This window comes from Leuresthes tenuis, unplaced genomic scaffold (genome assembly GCF_036924035.1).
Source record: "Leuresthes tenuis unplaced genomic scaffold, fLeuTen1.0.hap1 SCAF_24, whole genome shotgun sequence".
Taxonomy (NCBI): Eukaryota; Metazoa; Chordata; class Actinopteri; order Atheriniformes; family Atherinopsidae; genus Leuresthes; species Leuresthes tenuis.
In genome coordinates this window covers 16604146-16621456 of record NW_027325378.1, presented here as the reverse complement: position 1 = coordinate 16621456, position 17311 = coordinate 16604146, and the positions used below count along the sequence as shown (strand labels likewise).

The following is a 17311-nucleotide window of genomic DNA, read 5'->3' as shown; positions in this document are numbered from 1 at the left end:
GTCACATACTGGACGTTCTCCATGTAGAACTCCTAAGAGTCCAGTGTTTTTGCTCTCATTACTCATTTCACACCACTGAAACCAGCTTGAGTTATATGCGGCTGAACAAAGGCAGTGTGACACAACAATTACTTGACCAGGTGCTGATATTTCAGCATGTTCTTTGACTTGGAGCCAAAATTGCTGCGAATGTTAAAACCTGGTGTTGTTGCAATCCCCCTGTTCACAAACAGACACTGATCTAAATCCCAGATTGCTTAATGTTGATTTATTTTGGCCCAAAGCACGCTCTTATTGACAGCAATAGTCTTTTGAGCAGTATTGGGATGGAACAGTGGAAGGTTGTTTTCATGCAGGAGTTTTCCCACGTCGCCTCGGTCTCGTCAGCACACAGACTAGACTTCTTTGCTGGATTAGAACCAGCAAAGAACAAGTCTTGCAACATAAAAGACCTAGATATGCATCTGCTATGTGTTATCAAGTGTTAAATCCTGAAAGCAGCACTATTTGTGCTTTTTTCTTTCAATAAAAAACGGAGCCTTGCCTTACTTACTTCCACGTTGTCCCAGAAAATTATACGCCGTTTTTTTCTGGCCTGAATTTGTTTCTCATCCTGACTTTAAACAGCAATGTCAAAACTCATTACAACTCATATAAATCCTGAACTTATCAAGCCCACCAACTATTTACTGTAAGCCCATGACCTTCTACTCATGAATAGCTAACACTCATACGACTTTACCAGGGACTTTGTTTTTCTTTCTTCCCACCGAAACCAAAAAAATAAGCAAGGGCAGATGAAAGGATGCCTTGCTGGCAGAGGCTGGCCATGTTTCCGTTTTGTCACTCCTTGTTAGCTGATGATGGGCTGTCTCCACGCTGGACAGCTCCAGTCACCGAGGCAGAGGGCGTGCGCACACATGCAGACGTACGCAGGGCACAGAGGCCCTGGCCAGTTGCTTAAACATCTGCTGGCATGTCGGTGCCCTCTGTGATCTCTGAAGACGTGCCAACCGCCATGTCTTACTCTAATGACAGGCTTACAGACATGTGTATGCACATAACAGGCAGGCAGAGCAACTCCAGAGTGGCCTTGCATGAAAGCAGAGAGGGGGGACAGGTCGCTTTAAACCAAACGGAAAAAAAAAATAAAAATGGAAGCTTCTGTAAGGGGATCCAACAGTTAGTTGTTGTCAGCTACGCTGGAACATGTGTCAGGAACTGTGCAGAGGAACTCCATTTCTTAATTTCTCTCACTTTGTTTTCTCTTCAGCTGACGGCTGAACTGGAGTGCACGGACTCCTTTAGATAAAGATGGCCATGTGAAACATTGGTGTGTTCAGCGCCGTTTAAAGGCGTGCTGGAGGTGTGTTAAGGGAGGTATCATAAATATTTCTTCCTTATTGTCCAAAATGAACTCTGCTCTCAGTCATGCCAGGAATGTGCCCTGCGTGCCCAACCATCCATTAACCTGTCCAGAAGTATGCCATTGTGCTAGGAAAAGAAAACACTTCATTAAAGGGGCTGCGTGTGCTGACATCAGTGTCAGGGAGAAGACCAACACACATGATTGTCTTACTTCCCCTTCTCTCTTGGTGCTCAGTGCAAGATTGGAGGGAGAACTTTTCCCATACATTTTTTATTTATTTAATAACATCTTTAAAAAAAAATGAAAAACTTGGGATGGGGTATATTTCTAAGAGAGCTACATCACCTCTTTTAACAACTCTCTGTGTATGTTTTGGAACTGAGGAGACTGTCCGCTGTAGTTTTGAACGGATAAGTTGTCTCATTCTGGCTCAATATGGGATCGCACCAACTAAACAGGTCCAGGACCTCCTTTGTCATATCCTATTAGACTTATTTCTTATTTTGTTTTATAAAGCACCAAATACTGTGAGAGGAAGACCACTGTAACCAAGACCAGTTTAGAACTTGGACTCTTGTACTGCTCTTGTAATACGAGCAAAATGTTGTTTGGCTGAAAATAGTGAAATCAAGCAAGGCCTTTCTAATAAAAGACGTCATCTGGGTGGGAGCATATGTTGATCTGAAATCAGTTCATATCATTACGAATCAATAGTACCTACAAGGATTTAACATATATATATCTATATATATGAAATAATTTAAAAAACACAACATGAGGCAAATGCTCGTTTGTCTTTTGTAAGCAAGACAACTCCAAAACAGACAGATAACATTACATAACATTTGATTTAGAGCCACATATGGGTACGTCATGCCACCACCTGTATATGAATCCTGGGTATTTATTTATTTTCTAATTCAGCCTCGTCAGAGGTATGCAGCCTCAGACTGTCTCAAACAAAAAAAAATAAAAAAATTCACGAGGACCGAATTCAAGACTTGAGATTTCTTGCAAATTTCAATTGGATTGTTTTTCTATACATTTTACAGTGTCTAAACCTTTATGGAAACGGTTATATATATAATAACACTTTGAGTTCGTAGTTATTCTGCAAATGTTAGGGACACAAAAGCATGACAGCTGAGCACACCATAGAAATACAAAAAAAGTGTCAAAGCCAACAAAGTACATTCGCTGCTGTGCATTCAGACTGGTTTGAGCCTTTCACGCCTTTTCAGAGAAAGACGCTTCGCACACAGTTCACTTGTAGTCGGTGTCAGAGGTCAAACGTTTCTAACGCAGGAGAGCTGCTGAGGGACGATTTCTCGGAGACAGAGTTCTGTTTGCGTTCAGTTAAACACACCCGCTCAGAGGAGCTTTTCCTACATTTTACGATCTCGCTCTCAGCGCTTGGAATATCTCACCTCGGTGCCAAACTCACGGTTCCTTTCAACGAGATGTTAATTTACCACCCAAACCCCTCAGGCAGGCATCCATTAAAAATCTTGAGATGTTGAACACTTCACAGCCAAGGAACAATCAAAAGATTGCTTGTTTAAAAACGACATATTCCAGACTTCTTTCATGCTGTACATATTTCTGTGTGCATATGCCAGAAATGGACAGAGTTTGATGGCCTGTGAAAATGCCACATTGTTAATCACAATTTCATATTCATGATTTGGAAAATTCTGAGTGACGCAAGAGCAGCGGCTCGAAAGTGCTCTGGGCTCTTTCTGCCAATAACAGACTACGTCTAGCAAAGTCAATCGTTTTGTTTCAGCATTTGCAGAACAGGCGTCTACACCTGTGACAAAGTGTTCATGTGATAAGAGAGTGCGTTTGTCCACTTGCTCGCTCATAAATGTTAACTGATCAGATGAATGAATACTGGGCCAAGTCCTTCTTCTTTTCACTGAACCGGGTGCTAACCTCGCCCACAGCTTTGGCGTGCTCTTCATCCACCTCTTCCTTTAATCGCTGCTGCTCCTTTAGAAACTCTGCCCAGTCTTCTTTAAGTTTCTCCAAGTTGGCTTGCAGGTGGGTATTCTGGAAAGGGACGAGGTTGACAAGTTGGTAAAATGTTTAAGCAGATCATGTGTTGGGCTTTATATGAGGGGACAGAGCCCAGTTTAAGAAATAGAACGCCTAGAATAGAATAAAGCTCTGAGTTTACCACCTGCTCGGTCACTCCCTTGCTTGCATTTTTTACCTGTTGTGCCTCTAGCTCCCTCTGCTGGACCCTCTCTGCCATGTGATTAGCAGCCTCTACTGTAAATCAGATACAAAACATACAACCAAACGGTTAAATACAAAAAAATAGGGCATATAGTAACCAGTGCTTGCCACAGTGTCTTGTGTTTGATTACATAGTGCAACTGTGACCAGATTATAGCACAAATATATGATACTCAGGGCGAAATGTCCTCCCATAAGGGGTCAAATGAATCACTATTGAATATGCCTCTGCAGTAGCTCAGGTGTGCAGGTACGATTGTGGGTGGAGGACTTACACCGCTTAATGATGTTAGACAGCTGCTGGCTCGTGTCCTCTATATTTGCGGGCAGCATTTGCTCATTCGTCTCCTGCACCATTTTATTAAGGTTCTCCAGCAGTCGGCTCTCCCTGTAGCCTCGTTTCTCCTAAACAGAAGCAGAGAAAGTCATTTCAGCTAATTTACTTGGCGACATGGTAAAGCCACAGTAATAACTCCCGGTTTGTAATCTGCGACCCAAACTGCAGCAGATTATGTAGACTGCCCACATTTGAGTATTTTTAATCTGAATACTATTGCAATATCAGTAGAAGCAGTACTATAGCTCGAGAACTCAAATGGCTAGTCATCATCTTGTGTAGACTCAGTACCTGGCTAACAGTTAAAAAGGGTTTAAGGAAAATTATGATCCGATCCTATAGATTGATCCTGTAAATAGGGACATAATTGTTTGGAAACCATGAAGTGCATGCAGTGTGACATGATGGACAGCTGTCTGTCAAAGCTAAGGAAAGGGTTTGTCTTTCCCATAATCGTGTAAGAAAATGTGTGTTTAACATACGCTGCATTGCCAAAAAATAAGTCACACAGTCGCAGTGGCGTTGTTTCAAAGAGCTTATGAAAACGTCACAGAATTCATTTTTCATTAAGATGTTGCATTGATGATGAGAGAGTTGGACCGCTGGATATGGTCTTCTCCAGCATCTTTCATCATCATTCTCAGTTGAGATCCTTGAGCTTTTTGCTTCTGGGCACCTGGAAAAGCTCTAACTGTCACTTTTAAACATGGCCAAGAGTTTTACAGTCGATTTTCTTTTATTCAGTTTCACAACCATTCAAGACACTCCGTGACCCAGTTTTAGTTTTTTGCCGGCTTGATACAAACTAATAACTGTACTGAAACAGTGATATCTTTCCAGTGACTGCAGCTGGCGTCCTCTGATGTGGAATGGGAATAAGTTAGGATTAAATAACTTGCTGCCAGGTGAAACATATTAATCACCACAGTACTTTTCCACTGGGAGGCTTTTACCTATTTGCTTAGTTAAATCCAGGTCTTGGCCAGGCAGTGTAAAACAGAGACGTCGCTTAAGGGGAAGTCTCACTGAAATTTCACGGGATGCAAGTTTTCAGGAAGGGGACACTGTAAACAGGTGCAACATTAGAGAAGGCTGCCGGGGAGGAGCGGAGGATAGAATGAGAAAGAAGGAGAAGTGTAGCTAATTGTCATCTTAAAGAGGTTTTAAACACACATCTTAGAATGGTGAAAAAGTACGATATTTCACAGGCTGCCTTTGGAGGCTCAAACCCGCCGGAGCTGTGGCCAGCTGCGTTAAAAATTAATGTAAACACGACACTGCACACCGTGATGTTTGCAGTGACGTTTTTGACAGAAATAACCACTGTCAGCCAAATAAGTGGTGGAAATCTGCACAAAATAACCTTTCCTTGTAGAAAAGCACCGTTTCAAGACCACGGAGACCTGCTACTAAACTAAACAGAGTGGAGGTATAATCTGCCAGCGTGATTTTGTTGACCTGAGAGGACTACAAGCGGTTATAGAAAGTGCATGGATGGATAATTAGCTGCCAACAATATTAGAAAATTTGACTTGCTAATATAAAAATGTCCAGGGAAGAAGAAATATCTTGTCAAGACGACAGACGTGCATATGTTGCCTTGTGTTAAGGCATTTAATCTTACTTAGGCTTTAGTTTTTGCAGTGTAAAGCTAATTGTGGACCCTTCAACAAGGTGACATAGGGCTTGAACCTGAGAACCTCTTAACACAACACAACACTGATGGCCTTTATCTTTATCATCAGCTCATTTAAATCGTCCTTCAGGGTGATTTTAATGTCACGAGTGTGTGACTGTGTGCTGAGGATCCTCGCTGCTCTGTGCAAGCCCAGAAAGCATTTTAAATGTGATATTAAGCACCTCAAACTCTCTGACAAAGTAGCGGACTTCTGCATTGATGATGGGTCTGTGGTCCAACAGTCGGGACTGGATATCACCCACATCTGCGGGATCAACACAGCGTACAATAAATACAGTTTACGCATCAAACACAGCTGACAAATTGTGCCTTTTTAAAAATAGTAAATGCCTACATATGAGCTTTTGTCAGTAGGTATAAAAGGAAAACAGCGACGCAAACCTTCTTAGATACCAACTCATTTCATGCAGTAGGTTTTACTCACCTTTGACAATCTTGTCCATTATTATAAACTCAGCTGAATATCGTTTAAGTGGTGAATTATTTTCTTTTCTCTCTTTGGAGAAGCTCGTTAGCTTAACAAGCTGTTATTGCTCACAAGTTTTAAGCTAGATGCTACGCTAACGCAGGGCTAAAAGCTAAAGCATACAGATAACTACGCAGCACAGCTAGACTATTAATCAATTACGTAGCATAATCATTAATGACTAGTAATATATCAGCTAAAGAATTAAAAAAAACTGTGATGGTCTGTACCCAAACCCACAAATAACAGTCATGTGAATAGAAGTCAGCTGACTCAAGTAGTCAATATTTACTACTACTTCCGGGTGTGAGGCCGTGGTTTGAACCAAGGGGCTTAAAGAGGGGTGCCATGTCTACTTTAATTCTTCTTCTCACGATTTGACCCTTACATGGGTCAATATAGAATACATAATTCTTTTCCGTACTTTAACGTGACGTTTTTTTTATAACCATGGGACGTTTAAATGTTCGCTTGCTGGCATGTGAGAATGTGTTGTGTCTGCTTTACTGACTGCGGACAGCAGATGTCAGTCTTGCTCTGCGGTGAAGCAGATTGCCAAAAAAATCTAGCTTTTCTTTAAAAATACATTTCCTCACATTGCTTTATTGTATTTTTTTTTTTTTTAGTAAAGTAAAAATAAAAATGTGTCACAGGCAAATATTTGTCTAATACCCCCAAATGTTCCCAACATTGTAGCTGTTTTTACTTTTTCACTCTTGGCTTGCAAATCCTGGTACTAATTTCTAGTTATCCTTGATGACGTGCTATTAAAACCTTAATTTAGCAATTATACAATGATGAAATTATATCGTTTGAAATATTAATGTTCAAGACACCTTATGTAGAAACATATCTCAATGTTAATATCTATTACCAACCGATAATAATTCTAATGATGCAGGTTAGCTATTTTTTTAGCTTTATTTTAATAAGTACGTTTTTATAAATTCATCTATTTCTTTCGGAGCATATTGACATAGTTAGTATGTGTAGTATTATACCACATAGATCTAAACAAAATGAAAATCTCATACAGGCTAGTTACTGAAAACCTGTTTTAATTCTAGGTTTTTTTTCACATCATGATTTGAGACATAAAAGAATATCTATCCGAACTTACAGCACCATGTTTGACAGTTGATATGAGGTGCTTGTATTGATATGTACAGCAATTTCCTTTCGGATAAATAAAGCCTATTGAATCTTGAATGCTGCGTTTGGCTTTTGCCACACATGGCTCTGTGTGTTATAGCTAAACGTCTCCAGTTTGGTCTTGTCTCGCCAAAGGGACATTGTTCCAAAAGTCTTGTGGTTTGTTCAGATGCAACTCTGCAAACCTAAGCTGTGCCGTCCTGTTCATTGTAGAGAGAGGAGGATGTCTTCAACCCTTTCAAGAACCCTGTCATTTCTTTTTCTAATTGTAGTGTCATGAAGTGTAACATGTAACATGCTAACTGAGGCCTGTGGAGTCTTTTTTTGCACTTTCTCTGAGCATTGTGCAGTCTGAACTAGGTGTGAGCTCGCTGAGACTTCCACTCCTGGGAAAACTGGCCTTGTCTTGAATGTTTTCCACTTGTGAAAAATCTTTCTGACTGTAGAATGACAGACTCTGATTTGTATGGACATGGCCTTATAACCCTTCCCAGATTAATGGGGACCAACAACATATCTTTCCTCCTTGGTGTTATTTTCAACACACACCTTAATGCTCCAGACAAGCAAACTTCCAAAATATCTACTTTTTATAAAAGTGATCACACTTGCTAATGATCAGTTCATTAAATGCATTTGATAAGCAGCTGCTACTTATCATCTAATTCCAATGGAAGCAATAAGGTTATACTTAATTATTCTTCTTTATCCCTGGCTTCTGCCTTTTGACTTTGTTTTTGTTCAGTAAGTAATGACATTGTGGAAAATATGTTGATGTTCATGTGAGGTTCTACCAACCCAGATTTGAGACCTTTTAAGGGACAGGTTTGAACAGAATTTCTAACAATTATTTGAGAAATTTAATGTACCTTTTTGACCACAAGATGGCAATAAATCCATCACATTACATGTTAAAATCCCAGGCTGGCAAAATAAGAGTGCCTGATTTATCTTGGCTGAGCAAATGCTTTTATTGCACTTAATGAAATGCAAATACATTGGCATAAATATATTAATAAACACACCACTCGTGGCAAGAGAAAATTTATTCAGTCAGAGTGAGAACAGGCATTGTTTGAGGCAAACGTTGCATATGAGTTGTCAAAAGTTTGCTCCTGAGCCCCAAATTTATTTGAACTGTCATGCTCAGTTAAGAAAAAATCATTAAGACGCTTCTTAAGTCCCCCCACTGTCCACATTTGTTTACTTAAACACTTATTACATGCACCATTAGTTTTGATTGGGGCCTATTAAAGAGATTAAATGATTGATCAACAGCCGAGGGATAAGTGGGAAGCCTTCGCTGCCGCCTCAGGATTGTGTGAAAAGCATGAGAGGATCTCTGACAAGAAAACATGTCAGAACCAGCAAAGGCCTCTCTGACAGCAATGTGCATGCTCTTGTTTTGTTTATTCACGACTCTGCGGGGTGAAATTAAAACCATCAAGATCAACTCTGGCAACGGAAACGAGGCTAGTTATACCCAGCATTGATTATCATATTTATAGCACAGAGCGACATGAGTGCTTTTTAAAAAAAGTTTACAAGAAAAAATAAAGACGTTTTGAATTTATCAAAAGAATTTCCTATTTTGTTATATGTATGTTTAAAAAAAGTATAAATCTCAAGAAATTTTCAATAGGATCAGTAAAAACAAGTTTATAAAAAATCCTCACTGCATAATAAAGGATTTAAGTGTGAAGTCAGATGAAAGAGCTCTAAAAAATATTCATCACAACCTGCTCAGACAATTAACAAAATTACACTGACAAATGACACAGCACAGTGAACACATTTACATTGCCGGATGTTCAAAATGAAGAACAAAAACATTTTTAGACAGCTAATAAGTGAAAAGAAAGAACTCTAAGTTGAGATTTCTGCAGCATTACAGATTTTGTAGAGCCGGGCCAACATCAACATAACGAGGAAATATCTGTCCCCCTGCATCACTCTGTGCAGACGCTGTGATGTTGGGCTGCAGTTTGCTTGCAGGACCTCGTTGCACGAGAACAGATCGCGTTTCGGTCTCACAGGTCTATTAAGCAAATTCAGTTTTTTTATTTGACACCCCTGCTCCGTGCACAAAGCCTTTCTGGGACGCTCTCCAAAATTGTCAGACAGAAATAAAGGCAGTGTTCGAAGTTATAGTCTTGTAAAACCTGAAATAAATGTCAGTGTCTGTTTCAACAATGTGTTCTTTTTCAGTAGCTGTCCCATTCTTAGCTTTGCTTATAAGTTTTTTAAAAATATATCTTTTTGTAATTCAGGTCAATTATTGTTCTGAATGAGCAGAGTGTTTTATTAGGAATAAAACTGTTTACAATCAAACCCTTTATTTGGTATAATCGAGACATTTAACATATTCTTATCAAGGTGCGATTTAATATTTTCATATGAATTACATAAATGCCATACAATTACATTTGCTATTATTCTGTTCATTTAATCGACCTATCAGCTTGAATTCAAACTGACAGTGAACTGATTTTTTATCAATTGTGATAATAAACATACAGTGCACAGATGTGCTTTTTTTTTCTTTACCTCTACCTCAACTTTTCTATTTAATTTCCACATGATATGTAAATTGTCTATATAGGAGTGTTTCGTCCCCTGTGAGTACATGCTCGCCAGCATCCAGATGATCTCCTGCAGCACTTCCACCTATGGCGCTCCAGCCATGCAGCGGGATGTCTGAGTGTGGTTTACCTAACATGCCTACCGGCCTTGCACGCTTGCCCCAGTGACGCTCTTGCCTCTGTGTCTCTCTCCTCTCTGGCCTGACCACACTGCCCCTGTAACGACGGTGCTCGTGTTACCCACCGGGTATAATTATTCTGCATTTAACTACTCTCCATTCACTCTCCCTCTCATGTTTGCTCTGTCTCTCTCTCGGCTCGGCTGGGTCTTGACATTGAGGTCCAGGCGGAGAGCCGCAGGGCCGTTGCTTTGTGTTCACAACACACTGAGTGCCACTGACTGCAGCGCAGTTCTGAACAGGTGGGGGGCGGTGATGGGAGAGGGGGAAGTGAAGGGAAGGCGGGGGGTGTTACTCACTGAATGCCAAGGCCTCTGGGCTGGAGGGAAGATGGGGGAGGAGGAGGGTTGGTAGGAGAGGACCTGCTGTCCAGCAGCCCACCTACCTGTTTTTGCCCCTATCTCTCTTTCCATATCCAGATTCTCATTTCATTTAATGTGTCTCTTTTTCAGACCCTGGACAGGAAGCTGGTCACTCATCTGGGCACCACCACTCTGCCTGCAGGAGGCAGGATGCTTCAGAGCTGTCCACTGTGGGGACGAGGAGGTGGGAGGACGAAGGCAGAAAATAGAACGAGAAGTACAGTTGAGAATAAAGACGGAGTGACGAAGGAAGGTAGAGACCCACTCAAAGCTCTTTCTGTAAGCAATGTAGATTGTCACCGTGTCATGCTGCCCCGGGTTTGATGGGAGGACACTGTGTCAGTACGTGGCTTACAGTCTGAAAATCAACATATGTATTCAACATCCTGTGCTTTTCAGGGAAGAAATATTTTTTTGCAGTCAAAAAGAACAAAACCTTGTCACTTCACGTAAAAACTGCCCTTAATCCTTTCAGCTGGAGATTGGCACTCATGCATTCAGGCAGGACAGGAAAAGTGTGTATAGGGGGAGAGCAGCGTGTCGCTGATGATTAGCATTTGCGGTGGGCCCCTGCTGCCATTTTAGGCCTCGTCCCAGAGATTAACAGGAACTGCATTGTCATTTCTCCCATGATGGTCTGTCCCCCTGTCCTCTCAAGTCCCAGCATGGAGAGGGATTGCTTCTTTCTCCAAGAGGAAGTGTTGAAGTCGAGGGCAACAGGCTGGAGGAGGCTCCAAACCTGTTGAAGCAAATCGTCCTGCAAAGTGCCCACAATCAAAGAGACAGATGTAGGATGGTAGGAGCAGTGGACAAAAATACGTCTCTCTGTTTGTCGCGGACGGAAACGCTTCTCTTAGTTTTGGCATTTCAAACTCACAAACATGGACTGGAAGAGCACACACACGTGCACACACACAGTAAAACTTGAGCAGAGGGGAAGTTAAGACTGTGAGGTTTAAGAGAAGAATAGACTGAGCGCCACTTGATGGTTTTTGAAGTTTTTTCTTCAGTTCATGTGTGCGTGTGTGTGTGTGTGTGTGTGTGTGTGTATGCTGGGTGATATTAGACATGGGACAGAGCAGACGAGAAAGGCAAGGAGTAGGAAAAAAGGGGGTCTGCCCTGGGGTCACACTCACATGCGCACATACTCAAACACACATACCCACACTTTTCAGGCTGCTGTGGCATGTTTGGAGCAGTGCCTCGTCAGATTAGGGCCATGCTGGCTGTGTTTGATGGCCAACCTGGACAGACAAGGCCTGCCAGGCACAAACTGCTCAGGCACATGATGTCAGGGCGGACATACATACACACACATGCACACACACAAAAATTATCCCGCGCCAGACCAAAGAGACAGATGACACCCAGCATGAAGCTAAAGCCAAATCTGTAAGCATCCGCTGCGATCCAGCTGGCTAGCCCTAGGGTACCTGTCTCTGCGAAGTGGAATCAGCGTCACCCCCGTGAGCTGTCAAATTAGCTCACAGGGCTGGAAATGCTGAAGAGATTTGGCCCCTCGTTGTGGAAGAGCAAAAAGAGGGGGGAAGGGAGGGTGGTATTAAAACATGTTATTAATTCATTCTCCTGCTGGGAAAAATAGTTGAACTTCCAGCAGTGTAGATCAGGAAAGGTGAACCCGGTAGCTTATACCTGTGGAAGTGGGAAGCTCAGTATTTACTTACACACTGTTTCACCACCAACAAACACACAAATGTACAATCATACATGCTACATACACGCAGCAAGAAGAACATTGGCGCCTGCACACATGCTTGGTGATTTTACACACACACACACAAATGCACCCTGCATGCTTATTCACACTTAAACACTCAAGCAACCTCACACACACAGTGCCAGGGGCAAGTTTTCAATTACTGCCAGTGCTAAGCAGTCACCTGGGAGAGATGTACCATGTTGGAGTGGAAAGGCATTTCCATCAAGACTTTTTTTTTCTTTCTTTCCTTTTTTTTTTGCCATCACTTCTTGTTCCAGTTGTTAGACAGCTGTGAATGTCAGGCACATGATCAAAGAGGACGTTAAAGAAAACAGTAAATGTTTCCTCGGTGAAAATTGAACATCATGGGAAATTATCAAGAGAAACCTGTTCCAAAAGGGAGACTTGGAACAACTGTTGAATGTGTTAAAAGGTGTCCGGCTGAAAAGCCTTAAGGATTAAGTTCTCAGTTCAGTCAAAATGAGGTCATACAGTTTCTGTGAAAAACTGGTAACACAGTTAATTTACTTTGTAAGAAGTACAGTGGCGTGAATGGAGTCCTCTCGAACTATACACACACGGCACAGTTACAGTAAGCAGGCATCAGTACATGTATTATATTGGTATATGAACAATGCATCAAATGTGAAAAAAAAAGATAGCAGATTAAAGAAAAAAGATACTGTAAATAGATAAATTAATGATGGTTGCATAGTTTTAGCCAGGATGAAAGCCCTCTGGGCCCAATAGCCTCCCTGCCATGCTGGCATGCTAATAGCTACAGCAGGTTGCTTGTGTGTGAGGGGACATGGATAACAGCAAAGAGTTAGAGGCTGCCAATAACAGCACGGCTCCCTGGTGTGTGCGACAACACGGTGGCCCCCATGGAGACGGTGTCCAGCCTCGAGACAGCACAGTGTGTATGTGTTAGGGTGTAAGATGGAACCTGACAGGAGTTTAGCGCTGATGACCACCATGGTGAGAGATGGCAGCACCCCACCTTCAGGGAGATACCGTCATTCTTCAGCGTTTACGTTTAGCTGTGAACTTTTTCAAGCTTGCCAAGGCTATTGAACGACAAATGCAAATTTAGTGAAAGATCACGCTTTCACAAAATAATGTCAAAGTTGATAAGTCAACAATCGTGTGAATGTCAATGCTGATAACAGTCTTTATTTCTTTTGGGTGTGTCTTGAGAAACTAACTCAGCAGGTATTTTGTTCACTTCAGCACAAGTTAGTAGTTTTGCATGATATTAATAGTGTGCCAGTTTCACGACACAAAAGAAAGCGAGCACAAGTTAAGCATTGGCATCAGATAATTATGTAAAGCATTGCCTTTTTACAAAATTGCTGTCTGGAATATGACATTATGTATAGATGATAAAATGTGGATATGGTATCTCAATGACAACTGCACCATGCTATAGTGATCAATCAAGTGAAAACTAGGGGTTGGAGCTGAAAGCCCTTGCAGCATTGCCCGAAGGATGCTCATTTTTTGCTGAGTCTAAGATTCCTGTGAGTTTCCATGGAATTGTGTACATTCATCATTCTAAGAAGACACATCCGACTGTCTTATGGGAACCACCTAACTTTTCTTCCTTTATCACCATGGAGCTAACATTTCTTACTCTTAGTAGAGTATTTTGACAAATATTAAATGGACTGCCAAGACGTTTGTTAGAGACATCCATGGTACCCAGAAGATTACTCTTAATGGCCAAATGCAGCTTCACAGAGCTGGAATTGTCACTGTAGAACTTTTGTCTTATTTTGTCTTCAGTTTGGTCAAGAATGAACATCTAGCTTCTTAGCTGGTAAATATCACACCAGTGACCACAGAGACTAAACACTTGTGCTATCACCAAGCTACTCTGGCATTCTCTTCATGTCTCTGTAAACTTCTGTCTCTGTAAAATAATAGAATTATGTAACTCGAATCGAGTTCAGTCAAATCCACTGACTTTGAGAGAGTACTTTGAAAATAAGAGCTATAGCAGAAAAAGTTATAGTTAAATAATTCAAAAGCAAATAACAATTAAATCACTTCAACAATAAAATAATACTCAGATAAGGCAAAAAGTGGAAAAAGAAGTTCTGCCACAAAACACATCTTGGAGAGGTCAGTGCACTGCAGTAGTTCTCAATTTTTATCTGGCACGCCTACTTTGGGAACAGGGAAAAGTTTAGCTTCAATCTACACAATCTCAGAAAAAATAAATACAATCGAAATTCAATTTTAGTGACATGTGAGTCAGCACAGTGAGACTAGGAAGCTCTTTCTTATTTTTACTATATACAGTACCAGTCAAAATTTGTATCCATTCATTTGGAATTAGTTGGTGTGTATTGAACATCATACTTATTCAACTTTTCACAAATGAACGGAGGGGAACGTCTGCAGAAGGCGTGGACTTTGTCCGAAGTTGGCCGTCCATGCGAGCAGCACATATTAAGAGATAATCTGCATAGAATTCCTTCTCACAAATCACTGAGAGCAGAGCACGACGTTAAACATCCTGTGCAAATAAAGGCTTTTAATTACAGCACATAAAGGATGGTGGATGGGGGTCCCTACTTCTCTATCATTATCTCATATAAATCTTTTTTATGGATTTAGAGCTGGTGTGGTTAACCACAAAAAATATCTGCATTTATATAGCTCTATTGTATTTTCTATTGGATGCCTGTAGCATACTTACTGAGGGAACTGTAGATGCTCAGGTCCTCTTTGAACATGCTGAAAGTTAAGGACAACTTCAATGATAGAGGTGATTACACATCACCTTCATCGGTTTTCCTTCTCTTCTCCTCTCCGTGCCGCTGATGTTTGTCCCTGAAGGGGCTCTCTTAATGTCTTTGACTAAACTTCAGCCAGTCTTGACAGTGACGGTGCCCCATAGGAACAAAGATGAGAGGATACCAATATGATTGTAATGGTGGGTTTGCGGGCAGGGTCTATCACACAGTGTCACTTATAAAAAGCACAAAAGCCAACTGGCGGGGTGCACGGCACTCCTGGCTACAGTGATGATCTGTTTCATAGAGATGCCGTGGACAGAGGGGACGTTTGCAGTTTCGTGCTCCTTATGTGTTGCCACTGAAGAGTTGAAGACTTCGGTGTCACATTCGCCTGAGAGGGGAGATTTTTTAAATATAAGCCTTGTGGAAAGGTGACATTACCATATTTTGTGTCAAACTGAATAACGTGCTTGTTTTAAATGTTTACAAATGCCATTTGATTTGAATAAATTGGCTACTTTGATAAATCCAATGCTTTTATTCAAATTCTAGGCACACAGGACGAATCATTTGCATCACTTACACTGTAACAGATATCAGTTTCACGCCTCTGTGCTGTTAGATAAAGCTGACACACAGAGCACCTACTTGATAACATTCCATATCATTAGTATTGCAATGGCAGATCAGAGTGTGAAATATCATTTAGACAAATAACACACTGCATTAACACCATGTTAGCCCGACTCTCAGCTCTTTGGTCACATTTATCGATTTCTGTACATTAAATATGATCGTTTGTCTGTGTGTGTGAGTGTGTGATGTGTGAGGCATCATCACATGCTGCTGTCCCTTAGGTTAGTGGATGAATGAAGGCTGTAAAGAGGAGCATGACAGCTGTGAAAGTCACAAGGGGAGTCCACCAGTGTTGTAAAGAAGAGAAAGTTTCCCTCCCTCTGGCTATGACCTGGGTGTCTGTGTGAAAATACATATGTTTCTATGAGGACATATAATAGTTATAGTGTATGAGTATGTCTGTGTATATAAAAAAAAAAAGTCACAGTCGGTATATGTAAGCGTTGTGTGTTTTTGAGTCTGTTCGTAAGCGTGTGGCTCATCCTGAAGCTAAATGCTACACACTGAAGTCTATTGTTGAGAATATCAGCACTCTATCAGCGCCCCACATCCTCAGTCTCCTCACCCATCCGTTTGCCTCATCAACGGCATCTTTCATTGCTGGCTCACGCTCCCACCTTCACCCCTCAGGCGGAGGCATTGTGTATGTATGTTTGAGAGATTCTGAGTTCATATCCCCAGGATTTGACTTCAAAGACTGGCGGTTTTGGATGGGTCAAAGTTTGTGAAATGCTGAGACATATTCGAGATGGATAGATAGTCTGCTGTGTGTGTTTGTGTGTGTTAACCTCAGAAGCGTAACATTAGTGGATCAGGAGATACAGAGATGACTTTGTGTTTTCCTGTCCAAATGTCGATTTCATGCCACCCTCGTTTGTGGGTTCTTTTCAAAGAAGCCAGTGATCAGCTGTGTGTCATGTGCTGTTAAATTTAGCCTGAACAAGGAGTGTTTTTGGGTCTCCCCTCGAGATCAAATGGTATTAACACTGCACTAAAACACACAAATCTGAAACTGTCCCTCAAGGTCACTTTAAACAGGGGCTCTTTATAGGAGAAAGCATTCTCTTTAGGACATTTGAACCTAATCAATGTTTATCTATTCAACTGATCGGTTTATTGAAGTTACCATCCATTGAACATCTTCTTTTGAGATGCAGCTGATGCTTAGATTTGAGGGGGTGAATCAAAGCCTATCGGCCATTCACTTTGACAACAAGGCCCACTGGCTATTGTGCTCTATAGTCAGGCTTTAATTCATTTCATGGGACACAGACAGAGAAAATAAAAGCAGCCCTTAACAGCATGCTCTGGAAATTTGTGAATAGTTTGCCTTTAACCTTTTAGCGATCTGTTTGTCTTATGCTTATCCATGCCTGTCACTGTTTAACACTCAATCTACCCTAAAGCTGAAGTTTTTTTTCTTCTCAGTTCTTTTTAAAACATTGTTTTCATACATGCATTTGATCTGAACAGGTTTCAGCAAAATATGAATCAAGGTTCCGTCATTTCGAATGCTTCCCTGTGATGAGACTTCAGTTTCTTTCTTTGTTGCAAAGTTTTGGGCTGCTGCATGTTACATGAAATTTGATGAACAGGATATTTGCCTGATGAACAATAATATCCGCATCCTCTGGTACTTTAATCCTGGTTTGGTCCATCAACCCTTGTGGAAAATATGTCTAACCGACACATTTGGTCTTTGATTACATTCCTCACAAGTCACCATTTTTCTTCTCATTATTTCTGTATTAACACTGGAAGTGTTTGCATGCACGTCAGCAAATAAATGCAACATGTGGGTTAAAGATGTTTCTTCCCCTGAGA

At 41.2% G+C, this 17311-nt stretch overlaps 1 protein-coding gene across 1 annotated transcript; it reads right to left on the bottom strand.

The window, feature by feature from the left end:
- Positions 1–2893: 2893 nt before the first annotated feature.
- On the bottom strand, positions 2894–6389 carry bloc1s5 (biogenesis of lysosomal organelles complex-1, subunit 5, muted). The gene is made up of 5 exons (XM_072378704.1): positions 6071–6389; positions 5808–5890; positions 3886–4015; positions 3585–3643; positions 2894–3421 (listed from the first exon to the last, which is right to left on the bottom strand). The coding sequence occupies exons 1-5, from the start codon at positions 6087–6089 to the stop codon at positions 3248–3250; spliced, it is 465 nt and encodes a 154-aa protein (XP_072234805.1). The 5' UTR covers positions 6090–6389; the 3' UTR covers positions 2894–3247.
- Between the last annotated feature and the right edge of the window lie 10922 nt (positions 6390–17311).